The following is a 20012-nucleotide window of genomic DNA, read 5'->3' as shown; positions in this document are numbered from 1 at the left end:
CTCAGGCCCCTCAGATGTGACTGCAGAGATCTTCACTCAGTGCTGGCTGCCTCCAAGCCCTGAGGAGCAGCACGTTCCTAGCCCCAGCTCCTTTGGGATCAGCTCCCACAGGAGCACGGGCTGTCCTGGAGCTCAGGGGGACAAATCCCGGCAGCTGCGGCCGCAGCAGCTGCAGGGACACGTGTGCTCTGTGTGTGTGTGTGTGTGTGTGTGGCTGGAGGGCTTCCCTCTTGGAAATTCTGGGATTAATGACACATTAAGCCCTCTCCAAGAGAGTGCGTTGAAAAGAACGAAAGAAAGGCGGGGGAGGAAAAAAAAAAAAAAATTGAAACAGGCAGGCGGGCTGATGGCTTTTCCTGCAAAGTTTAGGACTTCAAAAGTTAACTTGTAAGCAACTGCAGATGCAGGGATAAAAGCTGCCCTGGACACTATGCAGCAGCCCTTTCCCTCCCATCAGCATCTCCAGCTTGTTGCCTACCTCTGCTGGATTCCCTTGCTGGCCATTAGCACTGAGTCAGCGACATTAGGTAAGGATTTTGTGCTTTTTAATTACTTGATGGTCGTTTGGGGGACGGAGTTCACGTGTATTTGCAACTGAGATGATCTTGTTTACGTTTACTTTTGAATGTGGGTTAGAGTGACAGAGGGCTATTATGAGAGAGTCTCTGAAATAGGATGGAAGTAAGGTTAAAATAAACAACTAAAGTAATGAAGAAGGTCACAGTGACAACAAAGCACACTTTTAGCACATGATGTATATTGATCATTAGAGGACATTCCCTTTCCTTTGCCACACTTTTTTTAGCAAAAAATAAAAATATTAAAACCTGTGAAAATTCTTACTTCCTACTAGAAAAAAAAAGTCAAGTTATTTAAGGAGTATACATAACATCTTCCCATAAATGGAATAAATGAAACAAACCATAAAAGTAAAAAAAAAAAAAAAAGGCTTTAAAATAACATTCTGTTCCTCTAGGAAAGAATTATATACACCATATATCAGAGGAACATTATAGATTAGTTAATTACACATATAATAATCATACACAGCTCTACAGCCTCTGGCAATAAAAAGTTCTTGAGTAATTTCTCTACTACTGTACACATTAAATGTAAGTCTTGTTTCACTCTAGCAGAGAGTTTGAAGGGGACATAGATTTCACATATGTGGCTTGTTTATACAGCTTTATTAATTGAACACAAAAATACATTGAGAATCATGTTAGACATTATTCAGCTAGTGAAAACTGAGTTAATAAAAGAAACTGAGAAAAGCAAAGAGCATAGTGCTGTGAGTGATTATGGATTCAGCTTTGGCCAACTCTGCAGAGGCACTCCCCCTTAAAGGAAATGTGTTGTAATATTTTGCAAAATTTAATTCTAGTAGAGTCCCAACTGGTCTTAACAGTGACTGTCAGCCAGCACTCATTAGCTCTGTGAAGATAAATCAATTTAGAGCCCTCCTCACTTGACTATCAAAGGGTCACCCAGAAAGTTTTGCAGGGCTAAACTCAAAGCAAATGCCCTTATCACCTTTATCTTCAAACAATGCCTTTAATTTCTGAAACCTTTTGAAGGGTTGCCAGTTCTATGGAGTGTAGCAGCAACTTATCTGATAGAACAGGCTTTTCATCAGGGGGAAACGACCTTTTAACTCCTAGGAACTACGTAACTGTATTTGCCACTGTATTTTTCCTACTGCAGGTAATATATATCAACATATTTATTAAACTGGGAACACAAAAAAATTAAGTATTGTGCTGTCTCTTAGGTGATGCAGAAGGATTCATCAGGCTTGTTGTGTGGGTTTTTTTCCACAAAGTGAACTTGAAGTAAATGAAACTCAAAAAATTTAACATTCTGACAGATTGGATTGTGACATTACAAGGATATTAGGATATTAACAGAGCCATATGCTGTTTACTTTTGTACTCTAATAAACCTACTAATCCCATAAGAATTTAATGGTGAATAAGAAAGATCTTATTCAAGATAGCAAAGAGCACTTTGCAGATGCTTTGCTAAAAAAAGAAGATTAAAAAGTAATTTAAAGACCAAGGAAGAACTTTATAATCTCCTGCACTCTTATTTTAGGTAATGAAGCTCCCTGTGACTGAGGGAATTCTCAATATTTGGGTTTTTTACATTATTTCCCATGACTGAGAAACACAAAAAGGTTACCAACAACACCCATAGCTGCTCTATATTACAGGACTAAGCATCAGGGACAAAAGCAACTCAGTGAATCATAGATGTGGGAGGGCTGACACAGCAGAGCTTGTCAGACTTTTCTGAGATGAAATTCTGTAAATAAGTCAGTCAAGAGGAAAAGGCAATAGATTTTTTTACAATGGTATCTTACAGAAAAACATTTATCTTAAAATAGTTGCTTATAACATCACCAGTGAAAAGGAATTTCTACCCATCCCCTCTGGAGCCTTTTTATAATGTACAGCAGAGGAAGTTTTTAATTTGGATGTGAGTTTCCTGCAAAGGTACCTTTGAAGCTCCCAAAATCCACTGGGGCTTCACTGCAAGGTGTTACATATGTAGTAAACTCAACTACAATTAATTGTTTGCAAGTTTACTCCTGTGGGCTTCCCTCAAATCTGAAACACATAAGAAGGAATTTGAGCATATCCAGAGGTGGAGAAAGAGAAAAGAGAGGATGGTGTCAGGGGAAGGTGAGGTGCCTACAGCCAGCATGGAAAGATGGTGTGTTTCCAGTGACCCAAGTGGTCTAATTTGATTTAAGAAAGTAAATGGAAATAGTCAAAATATGGAAAATAGTCAAAATGGAAATAGGCAAAAACCACTCAGTATATCTTGCAATTATATGAGCCCTGGTCTTGCTTTGTACAGAAGAATGAAGTGAAAATCAGAGTATCTAACTTGCTTTGTGCTCTACCACAAGCAACCCATGATTCCTCTGAGCTTCTGCTGTAAAACCCGAGTGCCATGGACTGTCCATCCTGGAAACAAAAATTCCCCATGAATATTTCAAAAGGAACTAATCAAACTATTCAGGATTTTTCCCACCTGCTTCAAGTATCTGCCACAGGTGACAAACTCTCCCATCCCTTGGTCAGGCTCAAACATTCCACACAGGTCTCCAGCAACACCCTGGAGCCCCAGGGCTTCTTCCACCCTTGGGGTCCCTGAGCAAAGAGGGGTCTGACCACCCCAGGGGATCCCCAGGATCTGGAATCCCTGGAAGCAGCTTACAGGGATCAAGCTCTCAGGCCACGAGTGGGTTTGGTCAGACCATTCCCGTGCCTCTGGAAATAGCCCTGGGATTAATCTGGCTCTGTGGCTTTGCTCTGTGCAAAGCACAGCAGACATTTGCAAACAAACAATAACCCCTGAATGCTTTCCTTTGGAAGTAGAGCCAAGACTCCCAGCCATGCCAAAAAAATAGTAACAACTCCTAAAGGGAGAGGAACAGACTTTACCTTATGTTTCTCTCCCAACATCATTTTTAATCATCAAAAGTCATTTACAGGCTAATATTTTATTTCCCTCTCATTACATTTTGTCATTATCAAATACCACTATAGCCTCACTATCTGGAATTATCATGGAGTCCCAGAACAGTCTGGGTAAAGATCACCTGGTTCCAACTCTCCTGCCATGGGCAGGGCTGACACCCACCAGACCAGGCCACTGGCCCAAATTAAGCCAGTTTGTATTTTTTAAACTAAGATTGAAATCTGAATTTGTCTGATTTTGTGCTGCCAAAGGGAAGCAGGGGCTGCACAGTAATTTCTGCTTGCTGATAACTTTTTTGTTCCACTCCTTTTTACCAGAAGGACAAGGGCTGTGCCATTTCAGGGAAAGTTCATTCATAAGGAAGGCAGAATTGGGCACTGTTGAAGTCTAGGGGTGAGGGAACCTCTGTCACCTTAGTTTTGACTCTTCTGAGCAAAGAGGGGGTGTGCCACTGTACTGGTGTGCCACTACTGGATTTTAGGACTTTGAAATTTTCAGGGAAATCTTTTTTTTGCCCACACATTTGCTTTTTAATCTTCTGATGAAAATTAATGATTGTCTTCAAAGTTCTACAGGGTTAAAGATATGTTTTGTGTGAGAGGGCTGCCTTTCAGCTGCCTCTCCCACGGATTTGCCTGTTTCCCTTTGGCCTGCCAAAGGTGTAAGCTCTTTAAACCCCTTAGCAGCTATTTACTACTCTGCACTGTGCTAAAATTGAGAATCAATTTATTAGACACTGCTCATAACAGTTTAGGACATTCACGGCCAAAATGTTTCCTTTAATGGTCCAGTTCCTCAAAGTTATTTTGTCTCAGAATGCCAAACCTGAAGAAGTATTGTGCACATCTAACTTCCCTGGCAATCGATAGGAGCCGCGAGGAGTCGAGACAAATCAGTGTTTGCTCCCGACCTGACAAGACAGATCACTGTGGAGAGGGAGCATCATCCCTCTGCCTTACTGATGGCATGGGGACCTGGAGTGCCTCAAGGTCATGAGGAAAACCCTCTGGTGAGGCTGAGATGGGGCCCAGGAGTCACAGCCCAGCCCCATCAGCTCTGGCACGGCTCAGAACTGGCACAAAAGCCAACGTAGTAAATTGGAGGGCAATAAAAACACTCAGCCCCTCGCCATCCTCCCTGTGAAGTCTGAAGTCAAATGGCCACACACAAACTCAAGGGGACACAAAGTATTTCTGGTAGGTTTTAGTCTGCTTAATGTGTTTTAGGTGGCCAGTACTTTAAATTCCCCCCAAATTCCCTTTGTTTTCAATGAGAAATGATCCATTTGCCTTCCAAAATGCTCTAAGTTCTTTGTCATACAAATATAGTAGGAGAGCAGAAGGAAAAGTTATCCTGAATTAGCTTCATTCGAGACAGAAATCTTTTCCAATTGTTCCTACTTCTCCCTAGACCACTTCTGTAGCCTATTAAAACAATTTGATCTTTGGAAATGGCTCTTTCTTCCAGATACATTTCCTCCCCTTTTTTTTTTTTTTTTTTTTTGCCATAGGCTTGCTGCCTCAAAAGGCTGGGAGCATTGTGGAGGAAACATTTTGTTGATTTTGGACTGGGTTTTGTACTGTCTCTTTGAATGTTTTTGCTGGGATAAGTCTTCAAGGCAGCCAGATTAGTGCTTTTGTCTAAAAATTTGTTTCCCTGGAAGATGTGTACTGACTTATTTGCTACTTACTAGCTGGATGAAGTGTCTTGTTGCCTAACAGATGGAAGTCTGGTGTTGGACATTGCCAGTCCACTGCAGAAATGGATATTGTCTTTAACATGGTTTGCAGCATATTGCTTGTTTAATGATTTTCAAGTTTTTTTCCAAGTAGTCTATTTTACCTTCAGTTATGACCTTTATTAATGTCACTGTGGCAGCTACATTATGTGTGTTAATCAGGTAGAGATTATTTAGGGTGAAATCTGAAAATGTGTGGATTAGATTGAAGAATATTTTTATCTGCCTTTGAAACAGCAATAAAGCCACGTGTTAGTGCAGGCAATTGTTTGTACAGCTTTTCTGGGAAGAGTTTTCAATGTTAAGCTCTTAAGAGATTTACTTAATGAGAGTATGTACTCATTTGCTTCTTTCTGACACATCTTATTTTGATTATTCTGACGTCTATTGCTTTGATTGCTGTGTTCACACTGCATGGCATCCATGGGGGAGCCGCGAGGGAATATTCTACATATTGAAAGGGAAAAAAAATTGATTGCCTAATATAGCTGAGGGATTGTAGTAGTCTGCTCTGCTCCTTTTGCTGGTTTTATATTAATTCATCGATTGAGAACGAGTTTGCTTATTCCCCTATTTTTTTTTTTTTCCTACAAAGCAGCTTCCAAAAGCTGGATAGCAAATTATCTGCCTACCACAATAATGTAATGCATCTCCTGTGGTAGCTGAAGTGTTCTACAGCTCAACTGTCCCTTGGCAGCTTTGTGTGCTGTTTCAGTAAATGCCCCTTCCTGCAGTATTTGCTAATCATTTCAGTCGCCACTGCACTTCCCCTGACTGGAGGGTGCCGCAGCTTTTCCTCCTCCTCATTCTAATAAGAAGAGGTAAAATATCCCCCAGCCTTACTTTCTCTCCATTTTTTAAATAGCTGATCAAATTATGTTCAATTTGTCTCAGAAGGCAAAAGTCTGTGGAACAAAAATAAATCTAGAAGACGATTCCAAGACAAGAGGGTTCTCAGAAGTTCCTGAATAGGTCTCTAATGAGTTTAATGGTAAATATGAAAAATTACTTGGGATCTAAACAAGACAGTTCCTTTACAGAAAGGAGCCCTTATTGTCTTATGTCAATACTTTCTTCCTTCTCATCTTCATTTGAGATTGTAATCTGCTGATGTTTGACCATCATGCAAACTTTTTATGGAATTTTATCTCCCTCATGTCCTGCAGGTCTGTACGAAGAGCAAAGGAAGGTAAAATTCAGACAGTGGCTTATTTAACACCTAAGCTAATGTTTTAATAATTTAATAAGTAAAAATTTCTTTAGAATTAGCATTATTAGACTTCACTGCTCATCTGGTCCAGGTACCAGATCACAAAGATGATTCAGAGATTACTTTAATCTTCTTTGTCCCTTTCCCCCAATTATTTACTTTACAATCAACCATGGACTTGCTATAAAACTCCTTGTCTGTGACTCAGCCACCCTCAACAGCACAGCACAGATGCTTTGATTCACTCATGCTACCTTATATTCAGCTCTGTTCTTAATGGACTAGAGGAAAAAAATATATAAAAATACACAAAGCCATTTGCTCTATTTTTTCTATTAGATGTTAAGATTAAAGCTGGCAACAAAGACATAAACAGGATGAAATCTAATTAAATTGTTGGTTTTCTTTTGCAAGAAATACAAGGAAAATGAAGAGAAGGATATTTCCTACCCCACAGTATATGCAACTCCCTCTTCAAATGCTAAAACACATGGGCATTTGAATTTCTGAGCATGTAAAAAGAGAATAAAGGTCAAAGAAATCTATTCTTTTCCCTTAGCCAGCCCAGAACCATCCCAGAAGTTTTTGCATCCAACAGTCTTGTGAGTGCCAGACACCCACATCCCATAACCTTCCTGAAATATTTGGGCTTCTTTTCTCCCATATTATCCTTTAAAAGTCTCACAATTGTTAAATATACAAACCCTCCAGTTTCAGATAACTTTCAGTCTTTTACCAGGTTTAGTTTTTTCAACTGATCATGCAACAGAAATTCACTGGGAAAGCTGGAATACCTCGTAGCATTCCCAGTCTGGAGCAAAGATGCTTTTGGCTCCCCTTCCCCTCCCTGGGTGTGGGTTCAGGGGCAGGACGTGCTGTGCCATCACCTGTGGGCTCAGCATCTGCCCACACAGGACTCATCTGTGCCCCTCCGAGGAAGGAGGCTTTGGCAGTCCCTTGGGGGAGCACACGGAAGTTCAGTCTTGGATGTGGAAGGATGAGGTTTGGCTTAACCCCTGTCCCTGGTGCGTGCTGCATTGGGCTCACAGCACTGATGTACTCAGGACAGCTGCACTGGGGCTGCAGGCAACCCCAGCACAACCCATGCACCTCCCAGAGGAATTTCACAACTCTTCTCTCCTCTTGACGTGATTGCTGCCTTACAGTACAAACAGCTCTGACACAAATCATAAATCTACTCAGTGCCCACCCCAGTCCCTCGCTGCTTCTCTGCCTTTCCCCAGTAACTGATATCTTAATCAGGAAAATCCCCCACAGTTATTCCTGCTGCTTCCTAACGTCTGTTAGCCACGAAGATTTCTTGTTCTGTTTGCTATTACCTCTACTCTGCATGGGTGTGGAGACACATTCTCTCATTAATACACCTCTGACAATGATGTTCATCTGCTGTTTCCAAACAAATTCGTCTTCTCTCGTAGATCTGAGCTTGCAGCTTTCCTCGTGAGAATACCAAGCAGCCCCATTAGGTGCTGGCAGGATGTGAGGAGACCTGGAGAGCTGTCCTTGGTGAGCCCCACACTGCTCCCAAGGCACAGAAACCCTCACAAGGGAAAAAAACTGTGTTGGAAGAAAGCAGGAGCTTTTTCACCACTCTGAAAAGCTGGAGGCAGAGACCTTAAATACCTGATTAGTTGGAAACCAATCAGCTCTGGAAACAAAAAATCTGGGGTTTGTGGTAGCATCAGGTTTTACTTTTTAGGATCCTAAGCAGACAACTTTATGTTGCTTTCAATGGGGCTAAACTGAGTATGAAACTAAAGCACTGCTGTCCTGAAAAAGGTGGCACAGGTGGCCACGTGGGGACCTAAGCACAGGAAACTTCCCTCTGGCCACCAGAGTTATCCCTGCCTCATGCAATTCTCACAGCAATTAGTGCTGCAGGAATGCTGCAAGAAAAATTACGGCCACAAAAAAGAAACCTCACAAATCCACCCATTAAGGGGAGGGGGTTGCCTCTGAATTGCATCACTGCTGTTACAGCCCAGCTCCTCGCTGTGATTATCTGCATAACAGCTCACAGGTTATATGACTGCCCAAAGAGATCCTACTTCAGCATGAGCAGCCACTGCTGGTCCACACAGAGAGCTTATCTTCTGATTGCTTTCACAACTGCAAACACTTAAAAATTTTAATACTTTTCCACTGAGACACAACCAGGAGAAGCCCAAAGTGTTCACAGATAGTCTGATATTTTGCTGATCACTGCTGACAGGAATGATGTTGTGTTTTAGGATACAGGAACTGGATCAATCTCTTCTGTCACAGACAGGTGCCCTGAGAACTGCTCCATCGATTATGCCAGAGAGAATATCCTTATCTGAACTGCTTCACTTTCTATTAGTAATTGAATACATCTTGAAATGAGGGCTTTGGTGTCAGTCTCCCATGTGTTCTGTAAAGGGATAAATACCTGTGATGGACAGCAGCTTCAATCATTCTATAGCATAATGCATATATGCTATTTATAAAAAAAAATAATAAAGCAGTTCTGGCATAGTTAGATGTGTAAATAGACTAATCATCAATTGATCAATACATGCTATTTTGGTCCAAACCTCATGCCCAAGTGCATGAGCCTTCAAATTCTTCCTTTCCTAACATAAAACCTTCACCAACAATGAAATTTGCCTTCAAATTTCTATAAAAAGTTTCATTAACAGCATGTAAAATAAACTTAAAATTCCTGACCAGCTCTAACCAGAACATACTTTTTTTTTTTTAGAAGAATGAACAAGCAGAATAAAAGGGGCAATACATTTCAATTTTAGTAATGATACTTGTTTGTGAGTCCCCAGCAATGCAGAAAGGAGTGATTTATGTTCATTTGTGCTTGGGAAGCAATGTTTTAACCAATTTTCAACTTCTTTTTCTAATCAGAGGTCCTTTTATGCCAAAAGAAAGCCATGGACCATCCTGCATCCCCTATTGTTTTATGCTTAAGGGAAGGCATAAGGCAACTAGATATTTTGCATAAAGAAAAAAGGATAAAAAGAACCTAATTTCTACTTTACAAAGAGCATAATTTTGCTTAAGGCACAGGACTCCTTAATTTGTGAGGTTCTGGAAGGGTCCTGGAGCTGGGGCAGCAGGTGCCCACTGGCACAGAGCAGACAGGGATATATTGCAGCAATTTCTGTCTGAAGGGCTGGGGGCTTTTGGCTTATTTGTGACATTAACTGAAATCTGACATCTTAAGAGCCCTCATAACTTAAATAACATTTCAGCCTATAAGATATTCTTGGGAACACCCATTTTCTAATATCAGAGACTCTGAGCAAGGGACTGGAAATATATTCCCTGCATCCAGAGTGGGCAGCTATGGATTCCAGAGGCTGCTCTTGATCTTGCTCTTTATTCATTTCCAATAACTGCTTCAAGGCCACGAGCTTATTCTTGCTCTTTAAAGCCACCTTCATTTCCTAAAGTGTTGCCTAGCACTAAAGTGCTCTGTTAAGCTGCTGCCATGTTTTTCCATTCTGGTAGAAATTATTGTTCTATATAGTTTGATTTTAAGAGTGCCTTCTGGCATCCATTTGGGGAAAAGGCACTACATAAAAGCAAAATCAATACAAGGGACAGTTATATTTCCTGAGCTTTTTCATTAGCTGTAAAATATATACATTTGAGAAGGGAGGTGGAAAGAATGTCATTTCTACCCAAACTGAAGGAGGACAAGACAAAGCATGGGAGATCTTGCATAAATGTTCACTGATGGCAGCACAGACTGTGCACAGGCAGATCTCTGTTCTCAGCACATCCAAACACCCCTACAAACACTGGCCTCTCCTGTGACAGGCATCAAGCCACTGGAAAAATGCATAAATAGATGTATTTTAAAAAGAGATTGATCCCTTGGCTTGTTTAATGTTTGTTAAAACCAAACTGACCATTGGCTGAATATTCACAGGCAAACTTTGCCTTTGTTCAGCACTAAGAATTTGGCTTGGCATCATTTTATTCTTCTTTTCTTCATTCTTTCTCAAATCCCCACTGAACTCCACCCATGTTATCTTTGCTCTGTTCTCCCAAAATAACCCAAAATATTCATCTTTCCACCTGAGCAGACTGTCCTTGGATAAAGTCCTCATCACCTCACATGATGTATTTTCTAAGATTTGCAAGCAAAGAGCTGGAACAAATTCTGAAAAGCTGTAATCTGTATTTCTACAACTTTGAACTTAAAGCTATTGTAGTAAGTTTTTATCAGAATCAAATCATTGCTGCTTTGTTAAAGCCCAGCTGAAAAATTAAAATTCAGACTGCTAAATTAGCCAGTAGTCTGACATAGGTTACCAAACCAGAAAGGCAAACATCTTATTTTAGCTTGGAGTAAAATTTCAAATCACAGTGTACATTCAGTATCAGCATGCAATTATGGGAGTGAGGAATTGCACACAAGCCTTTTTTATTTTCCCTCTTTTTTTAATACAGACCTTCTATAATGGCATTTTCATTAGCAAGAGATACCTGTTGTCTGTAGAAAAATAAATTTGTCCTGCTTTTTGAAGACTAAATTACCTTCTCTAAAAGATGAGCTGAAAAACACTGTATAAATTCATAGGCATTCCAGGTTAAATAACAAAGTTTCCCTTCTTTCTGGTGACCCCTAGTGATGCATTTTGTGAGAGAGTTCAAGAGTAAACCCGGCATGTTATTTATTTCTGAAACGCAGATAAGGAATCTGTGAGATTTTATCTGTGAGATTTTGCCACTAGCCCATAATTCAGGGAACTGGAAAATAAAGGTCCAGCAAACTTATGTGTGATTGTTGATCTGAAACCCAAGTGAAGCTGTGGAGGAACGTGAGCTGGCAGTAACAGACAGCACCAAGCAGCAGAACAGCATCTGTAGGACAGCCACTGCCTAAAATCAGTCTCTTGGGTTTAAGGTACCACTTTCATGATGTGCTTATCATCAAGAAGTTTTACACAGCTCTCCCCATATTTGCCTCATGATCTCAGTGTTGTTATTTAAAGAAACTGTTTTGGCTCCTCTCAGGGCTCTCAGTGAGGTAAGACAGTGAAGCAAACAAGAATTGGGCAGCAAAATGGGAGAAAAAGCAAAAAAGCAGCCATTGAGTAGAATTTCATTTTCATAGATATCCAACACAGATATCAAAGCTTATTTCAAACCCATTTCACGAGGGTGCACCAGAAGGATGCGTCTCTCCCTGTTTGCCTGGCCATTCTATTCCATGACTGCCAGGCAGAGCTTGCTGAGCAGTAAATCCAGCAGGAGAGAGCTCCTTGCTGCATTCCAGGGAAGGGCTGGGTGGGAGAGCACGAGCCTCCAGCCAGCCCTGCCCTGCTCCTGCAGTCTCACACTGTGGCCCATACAAATAGAATTCACAGAATCACTGGGTTGGAAGAGACCTTAAAGATCATCGAGTCCAACCCAGCCCCAGCACCTCAACTAAACCCTGGCACCCAGTGCCACATCCAGGCTTTTTAAACACATCCAGGGATGGTGACTCCACCACCTCCCCAGGCAGGCCATTCCAGTGCTTGATCAGGAGACATTTGTGTGCCCAGGTCACTCTGCTCAAGCCAAGGGTTGTGAGAGGAGCTTTAGCAGAAGGTTTTGGTGCTGTTGTGCCTCCTGTCCCTGTCCAGGGACTCTGCTGCCATCCTGCCCTGCCCAGAGCCTGCCTCATCCCACCTGCTGTTCTCCAGCTCCTGCTCAGTCTTTTCCTTGGACATTTTGTCTATCCCAGCACCCTCATTCTGGGAAAAGGGTAGGAAAACATTTTTTGCTTCATCTCTAATCACAGAATCACCAGGCTGGAAGAGACCTTCAAGATCATCGAGTCCAATCCAGCCCCAGCACCTCAACCAAACCCTGGCACCCAGTGCCACATCCAGTCTGTTTTTAAACATATCCAGGGATGGTGACTCCACCACCTCCCCAGGCGGTGACCATTCCAGAACTTTATCACCCTTTCTGTGAAAAAACTTAATCATAGCAACGAGGTAGAACTTTACATTTTTAGCAGTTCTTTTGCATGGCCCTGTACCCTGCTCAAACAATTGAGTCATAGATTGGTATCACATAAAAACAGAAGAGTGTGTGTCTAATTTTAAACATGTTATTTAACATGCAATACCATGTGAAATGCAAGGCTGTTGGTCCTGTCCAGCTCCACTGATTTTCACTGGGAACAGAACAGCCATACAGTGAACAGTTTGGCTCATTTTTTCATTGTAACAGCTGTCCTCAAACTCATTTTCATTAAAAAAACATTGAGATCAGCCTTACATGTCACAGATTCCCCTTTGCATAGTTTTACTTTTTTTTCTCCTGAATCAAACTATTGAAAAAATAACATTCATCATCTTGATATTTGTATTACTAATGCAAAGGAAAGCAAGAAAATTCCCCTTCTGTTTTTATAGCAGAAAATTTATTGCAGGTTGCCAGAATCTGGAGTGATTAAGTCATATTAAAGACATTTCTGTCTTCTGAAATTTTATATTTGGTTAAAGAACACGTTTTGATTTTGTATGTGACAATATTTCTTCACTGTAATACAAATATTTCTGTCCTTTCCCAATGGGTCACAATGAAGTCAATAAAATATGCACAGAAGAAATGCAAGCAGCATTTGGCTCAATATAAAGATTGATAATGTAACCACCTAAAAAAAGTACTTTTTATCATCATAAGTCTCTTCTGGTTTTTTTATAGTTTTCAGTGAGCAAAACAATCTATCATACTTGAACTTCATACACGTTCCTGGGGACAATATTTAGTACAAGTCAATTTTTAATTATGATATTTTTATAAAACCTACAATTTATTTCCTGACTTTGTAAAACACTTTAAACAGCAAGTCATGTATATAAATTATGCAAATCTCAAGGGATCCCAAATTCATTAATCTGACCGGATTTCACAGCAAAGCAGAAAACAGCACAATTGCCTGGCTCTCCCTCTGACACCCCAGAGCAGCAAAGATGAGTACAGCAGTGAGGCACAGTGGGAAATCACTGCTTTGCTTTATTACAGCAGTGTGATTTTTTTAACCTTTTGAATAAAGTGCCCATTATGCCCAGAATACCTGTTGCACTCTCACTTTTAGGGCTAAAGGAAAACGGGTCTTTTAACTTTGAAAGGAGTACAAAGGTTCTCATCTGCAGTACTGCACAAAGAGCAGTGAACCCCTGCTCCAAAATACTGAGCTTTACAGTCAGCCTGTCCATGAACTTGTGGCTGTCCCATTCCTACAGACAACCACAGCCAGTCCTGTTGGCAGCAGAAGGAAATCTGCCCAGGAGGGCTCAGAGCCCTTTGGGAACAGCAGCCTCGTGCTACTTCCCCCCTGACTTTCTGCTTTGAAGGGAAACCAAAAATGTCTCTTGTGCCAAACCCCTTCCCCATAACCTTTTACTGCTACAGCCCAGAGGCTGCAGAGCTGCTGGAATGGTCTTTCTCCCAACCTGTGTGAAGCACAAACTCTTTTCTCCTTCCCATCTCCCTTTCTGCTCTTTCCCAGGGTCTCCCCAGCCCGTGAGATCCAGACCCAGCACCTGCTCCTCTCACTTAAGCCAGCTTGTCTGTGCCTCCTTTAAAATCTTTTTTTGTTGTTGTTTTCCAGCTGTTCTCTCTTTTGGGGCCACCCCAGTCCTCTCCAGCTGCTGTCTCTACAGGCACAGCTGTGCTGGCTCCATCCCCATCCCTTCCTTTGTGTGCATGGACATGGCCTGCATCCTTCTGGAGCTGGTGCTGTTAAAGCAGCATTCAGCTATGGCAAGGACAAGAACACAGCTCAGGGATGAATGAGGATAATTTTTGTTCAGGCACAGGAGAGAGACTCACAGGATTTAGCCTGTGTTCTTTAATAAAAAGAGTATTTTGTGTGTCTCTATTTTTTTCTTTTAAAAGTAGGATGGGGTTATTGTCTGTGTCTCAGGCTGCTTGAACTAACATCACCCAAGTTCCTGCAGACCAAAGAGAAGAGGAACCCTTGGAAGGCAAAGCATCCTGGCTATTAAACCTTTCCAGCTTCTCTTGCTCTCAGTGCCTTTTCTTTCACTTTCTGAAAGACTGTGCAGGAGACCAGCAGGTGAGAGGGAGCAACTGCAGCATCTGAGGCTGTTTGCTAAAATGTAGTTAGAGAGTAGAGCATGATGCCTTAAAAAAAAAAAAAAATCCAATGGCTTTTTTACCTTTCCTAGGGGACAATTCCCACACACTCCATTCTTTTTTTCAGCACTTGAAACACTTTCTCTTCCTATTCACAGTGTAAGATATACAGTCTCTGCTTCAGTTCATATTTTCTGAACTTCAGATGCTCTTCTCCATATTCAAATATCTCACAGGCAAATGCATATCCTTATTTATACTTCTTATATTAACTCAGTTACGTGGTGACTATAAAATTCCATAATAAGAAATAAGAGCTCTCATTGCACATTCACAAAGCCCTCCAAAGAACAGAGGAAGAACAGGCCATAAGCCTCATAAATCCAACTTAATTTATTCATAGGAAGAGTGTAAAAATCGGATATTTTTATATTCCAGGATATTTATGATAAGATGGTGAATGTGTAAACCTCCCCCCAACAATATTTCAATAATTGATGATAAAATAAAATAGATAACAGGTTTCAAAATTCTTGTGTCAGAAGAGTGAAATATTGTAAACAATAACATGGTTTGTAAGCATTCAATCAAATCTGCAGTGGGTGAGGACAAGAATATATTTTCAAAACTTTCAGAGCTCTCTGGTCCCCTGATCCAGAATCTTCCAGCTTCACTGCTTCAGTATCTGCAGTCATATGCAGGCACTTTCCTTTCATTAAAAATACTCAAGTAACCTGGGCGGAGAGATTCTTTGCATCATGCTCATTTTTGGTCTCCAGAAAGTTTTTCAGGCATCATATCCACGAGAGAAAGGGGGGGGGGGGGGGGGGGGGGGGTGGCAGGAGAGACCTTTTTGCCCAGTCAGCATGGCTGGGGGTATCTCTGGCTTTTTGCCTGCCACACAGAGGACTTGTTTTGGTTACACCCATGTTCTGAGGAGAGAGAAAAGAGAGGATTTGGCCAATGCCACCACAGAGAGCTCCCGCAGTGACAGGACAGAAACCCCTTCTGAACCAACCATGAGCTCTTGCTCCGTTCAAGTCCCTTGCTATAGAGGCAAGGGACAAATCCGTCTTGGAAAAAAGATATTTTGCTCGAATCTTTACCTTTCAAAAGAAATGAATTCTCTATTTTCCACCTCAAATATGTTGACAGATGTTGCTCTAAAAGCAGATGTTTTCACCACATTCTCCCTTACCCCAAGTTCCCCTCCCTGCTATGCTCATATCAGCAACACAAAATGCATCTTCATTTTCCCTTTTGCTAGGCTAAGCAAATTAATTTCAACCTATACTTTAAAAGCAAGCTCTTCATTCTCCTGATTATCCTAATAGCCTTTCCCACTGCTTGTGCAAATCAGAACAAGCAGGCAGGGATCCAAATGAGCTCTGTACAGTGGCACTAATGTAACTGTTGCTCTACTGTATTTCCAGTGCTGAAAGCAGCTTTTCACATTGCAGTGGAAACAGTCACCTTGTGATCAGATAGGATATCCTTTTTTCATTGACCCAGTTCTATTGTTAATTCTCAGGCTTGCTAATGTACTGCTCTGCCCTGGGAGTGTTCAAGGCTGATTTGTATGTGAACAGGACTTAAAAGGGTTTTTGGAGGTGATTCTGGGTAACTGTGGATAAGACACGTGCCTGCTCAATTCAATGGTATTTGCTAGAGGAAGGAGGAAAATGAATGTGCAGCAACAAAGGAAATTCTGTGACTCAGCTAGAAAGGCAAAAAGCAGGAATCCAGTAAATATCAGTCTTTAGGGTAATAGCTTTCACTGTTCAGCTATTCTTCACATGTTCCTTATCTAAAGCCTCTGTGGCACTCACTGAGGAGAGAGAATTCAACCCACGGAGCCTCACAGGAGAAAAGGATGTACTCTCTGGGCCCACTTCTCAACCACTCAACAATTATGAGTGCTTTTTCTTGATAATTTAGATTAGAAATCAAGCAAACAGGACTTTCTTACCTGGAAGCAAGGTTCTGATTTACAGTATTTCTGCTTATAGAACCTATTTCTCCCGTTTAAGATTGTTCAAGTCTATGTCAAGGTCAGTTTTTTGTCAGGGGCCAACAATGCAAAATTTGTGCTTGTGTGATTTTGTGTGATTATGGAATCCTCTTACTGCTCTCAGAAACTGCAGCACAAGCAATCATTCCTGCTTTGTTCTTTCCCATTTAAGTGGCTGTGAAACACTCCACGAAATGCAAATGAAGATCCTCCTACTCCTTGCCTGACAGCAGCTTACAGAACTGATGGAGAATCTCTTCACAGCTCTGCTTTGTGGGGAAACTCTTCACAGCTCTGCTTTGTTCTATTTCCCACCCCTTCCCAGGCAACCAGGTGAGTCTATCTTTCTCTAGGAAAGATAAGAATTCCTGCCTGCCTTGTTAAAATTCAGCTTAGGGAGCAACACCCAGCACCATCAAAGCGCCTGTAGTTTGCCTGCCTCCACCTCATGCCATCCACATGTCTAGGAGGGACCAATCCCACCCTTTTTTCCATAGTCAAAGAGGGGATTTGTGAGAGCAGGAGGAGCTTGAAGCAGCAGAACAATAATCCCATAGCCTGGATGGCCTGTGGGCCACCAAAGTCCTTTGTCCCTTGATGTGTATAAAATACAGGAAAGTCAGACAAAAATATAGACATGCTGAAATAAAGCACCTCTTTCTAGAGTGAATGAGATAATAATTTTATCCAAGAACTGAAGGAGAAAATTACTTATTGCTGCCTGGTGTCTGCAGAGAGCCACAGTTTCATCTTAATGATGCTCTGGCATTCACACTTCAGTCCTCAGCAAGCACTCATAATTAACATTAAAAGGGTCCTACTTATGCACTAGTTTCTGTATTTGACTTGAAGAAGCAGATGAATAAAAGTAAATAAATGTGAACTGTTAAACCATGGGACTTAATATGGTTTTGGAAACAGGAGGTGGAAGTTTTAATTGCAGACAAAGATTTTGAGATCATTGAGATCGCTTCCATCCGACACTAATGGCTGCAGTTTCCCAAATCAAACCCTGGAATTTACAGCCAGGCTCAGCACCCACTCTGCTTAGATCCTTTTCTACAAGCAGTAATGACCACTAATGAAACAGCCAAAAGCCCAGGTGGCTCTCCTGCAAATGTACATTTCGGAGCCCCCAGACCTGATCCTGCAGCTGCCAGCTTCACCCTGGGAAAACCATTAGCAGCTGGCTTCACGTCTAGGAAAAGAAAATGAAATATGTTGCATTTTCACAGCCATCAATCAGCAGATGCAGTGCCAGGAAAGCTTCATAATGATGTAGATATCACCAAATGACTTTGCAAAAAAAGAAAAAAAAAGTATTTTTTGGGGAAAACGTATGCAGAAAAAAATCCCAACAAGATGATCTCAGTGCACACTTGTGTGTGGCGTGATCCCTTCCTTGCTTAGACAGGAGAGGATGGAGCTCAGAAGGCACCTCCCTAGCCAGAGGGACACTGTGTCATTATTCTGCAGGGCTGCTCCCCAAGGATGGCAGCAGGATGGCAAATGGCTCTTCAGCCCTCAGCACCACCTCACTGAAGCCATGGCAGGGGGCTCGGCCCCAACCTCACATCATTAAAGGAGTGAGTTTTCCTGCCCTGCCGAGCTTTCTATTATTCTGTGGAGAAGAGAGTTCTGAGGTTTTTTTTTCTTAAAATGAAAAGAAATGGAACTTTAGAGTTGCACAATGATGCAAATAAGCCCAGAAGTAAATTAAAAAAAAAAAAATCAATGAATAAAATGTCACTTTTGGCATTTGATTGGGTTTTCTTTTTCTTAATGTTCTGTAAAATGGCTGAAAACTATCAGCAGCATCACTGCTCCTAAGTGTTGTATTTCCAAATGTTTTTTAAGTTTTTACCCCTTTTTATTATCTTTACTGTTTTCCTGAGAGAGACACTGAAATGCCTGGCATGACTCATGCTGTGAGCAATCCCTCTGTGAGAACTGAATGAAAACAGTCTGATAACAAGGGTGATTTCATTAAAAAGAGCTCAGCCCAGTGACTGGTTACATAGGATGTTATTGAAATTATGCATGCAGAACTTCAGCTCTGTCATATTGGTTTAGCTCATGTTTTCCACGGCACAGGAGAAAGTACCTTTGTCAGTTCAGTGGAGAAAGGTTGGAGATGATTGAGGTAAAACAGCAGGAGGAGACCAATATGATTAAGTCACACGGCCAACTGCCCATGTATAACACCATAATGGAGGGGAAAGTAGAGGGCAAAATAAAATTAAGTCAAAAGGACACAGGAGACAAGAGGCTACACATATAGGACATGTACAGTGAGCTGATTTGTACAGCAGGCAGAGTGCAGAATTTCCATGCCCTGTATTCAGATATTTTCTGTTAACATTGATGGGAACTCTGTTGGACTAATGCTGGAATGGACAGTCTGTTTAGTGAACATGCATGGAAAGAGGCATGTATAATTAATTTTACAGTCATGGGCAGAAAGGTCAGATGACAGCCTGTGAGTAAAATCCCCAACAGCCAGATTGGACAAGAGAATAAAAAAAAAAGTACAAGGAAAAAAAATATTTGAGAGGAAAGCAAGATCAAGTCTGGACTCACTCTGGTGGTTGTTCACACCTCTCCAGCAGAAAGTAAGGTCTTAATTTTGCTGCAGGTCATAGGTAAGACCAGCCTTATTGCAGGAAATCTTGGTCACTTCAGAGACAACACAGTCCACTTTAATTGTTCCCTCTGGGTAGAACAGTGTAGATACAAGTCACAAAACAGATGCTCACACGAGCCAAGGGGCAAGCAGGGTGCCAGCACTGAAGAGAGCAGCACTGCCTGGCACAATCAGACACACACCACAGCAGTGGAAATGGCCACAAATGCCTGTGTTCACTGAGAATATATTTATTATTCTGTCCTTTTCCAGTGGAGAAGCTTGGAGCAGTAACAGATGAAGGTACAATCCCAGGCAGGAGGGAAAGACCCAACTCCTTCCAAGGCAAGGAAGCACTCAGTGCCCTGAAGAAGCTGACAGGACACTACCAGGGCAACAGCTGGCTCTTCCTCATGGCCAGAGATGGTGGAGAAAGAGGGAGAGCAGCCTGACCAGGGCTGGAATAGGGTTAGCCATGATTTAAGTGGTGAGACACCTTGTCTGGGAGACCATTGCTCACAAAACTCCCTTCACCCTGAAGAACCTGACAGGACACTAGCAGGGCAGAGCAAATATTTCCCCTTCCATCCATCAGCACCCCAAGTCACGGTGGGAAGTTCTCACCGACCAGGAAACCCCAAAGCTGCAGCTGTTTGCACCTCTGCAATTTACAGGCAATTTGCCTGTAAATGGTGATCCGGCCCCTGTGGCATCACCATGCCCTGATTTCCTGGAGGACTGGTGCTTCCTGCAGCTCCCAGGACAGATGACACCCCACTGCAGAGCAGGGAGCCAGTATTTCATGTCACCCTTATTGTGAGCACATGGCTTTAATGCA

At 41.8% G+C, this 20012-nt stretch overlaps 1 protein-coding gene across 1 annotated transcript in view; it reads left to right on the top strand.

Annotated features, from left to right (window-relative positions):
• Positions 1–430: 430 nt before the first annotated feature.
• LOC128791082 (von Willebrand factor D and EGF domain-containing protein-like) overlaps positions 431–20012 on the top strand; it is a 230157-nt gene continuing 210575 nt past the window's right edge. Inside the window, exon 1 of the mRNA XM_053948448.1 lies at positions 431–527. Coding sequence (XP_053804423.1) covers positions 431–527 — 97 coding nt within the window. The remainder of the gene's footprint in view (positions 528–20012) is intronic.

The sequence above is a fragment of the Vidua chalybeata genome, chromosome 7 (genome assembly GCF_026979565.1).
Source record: "Vidua chalybeata isolate OUT-0048 chromosome 7, bVidCha1 merged haplotype, whole genome shotgun sequence".
Taxonomy (NCBI): domain Eukaryota; kingdom Metazoa; phylum Chordata; class Aves; order Passeriformes; family Viduidae; genus Vidua; species Vidua chalybeata.
Note: the sequence above shows the minus strand (reverse complement) of the source record. Positions and strands in the feature narration are given on the sequence as shown.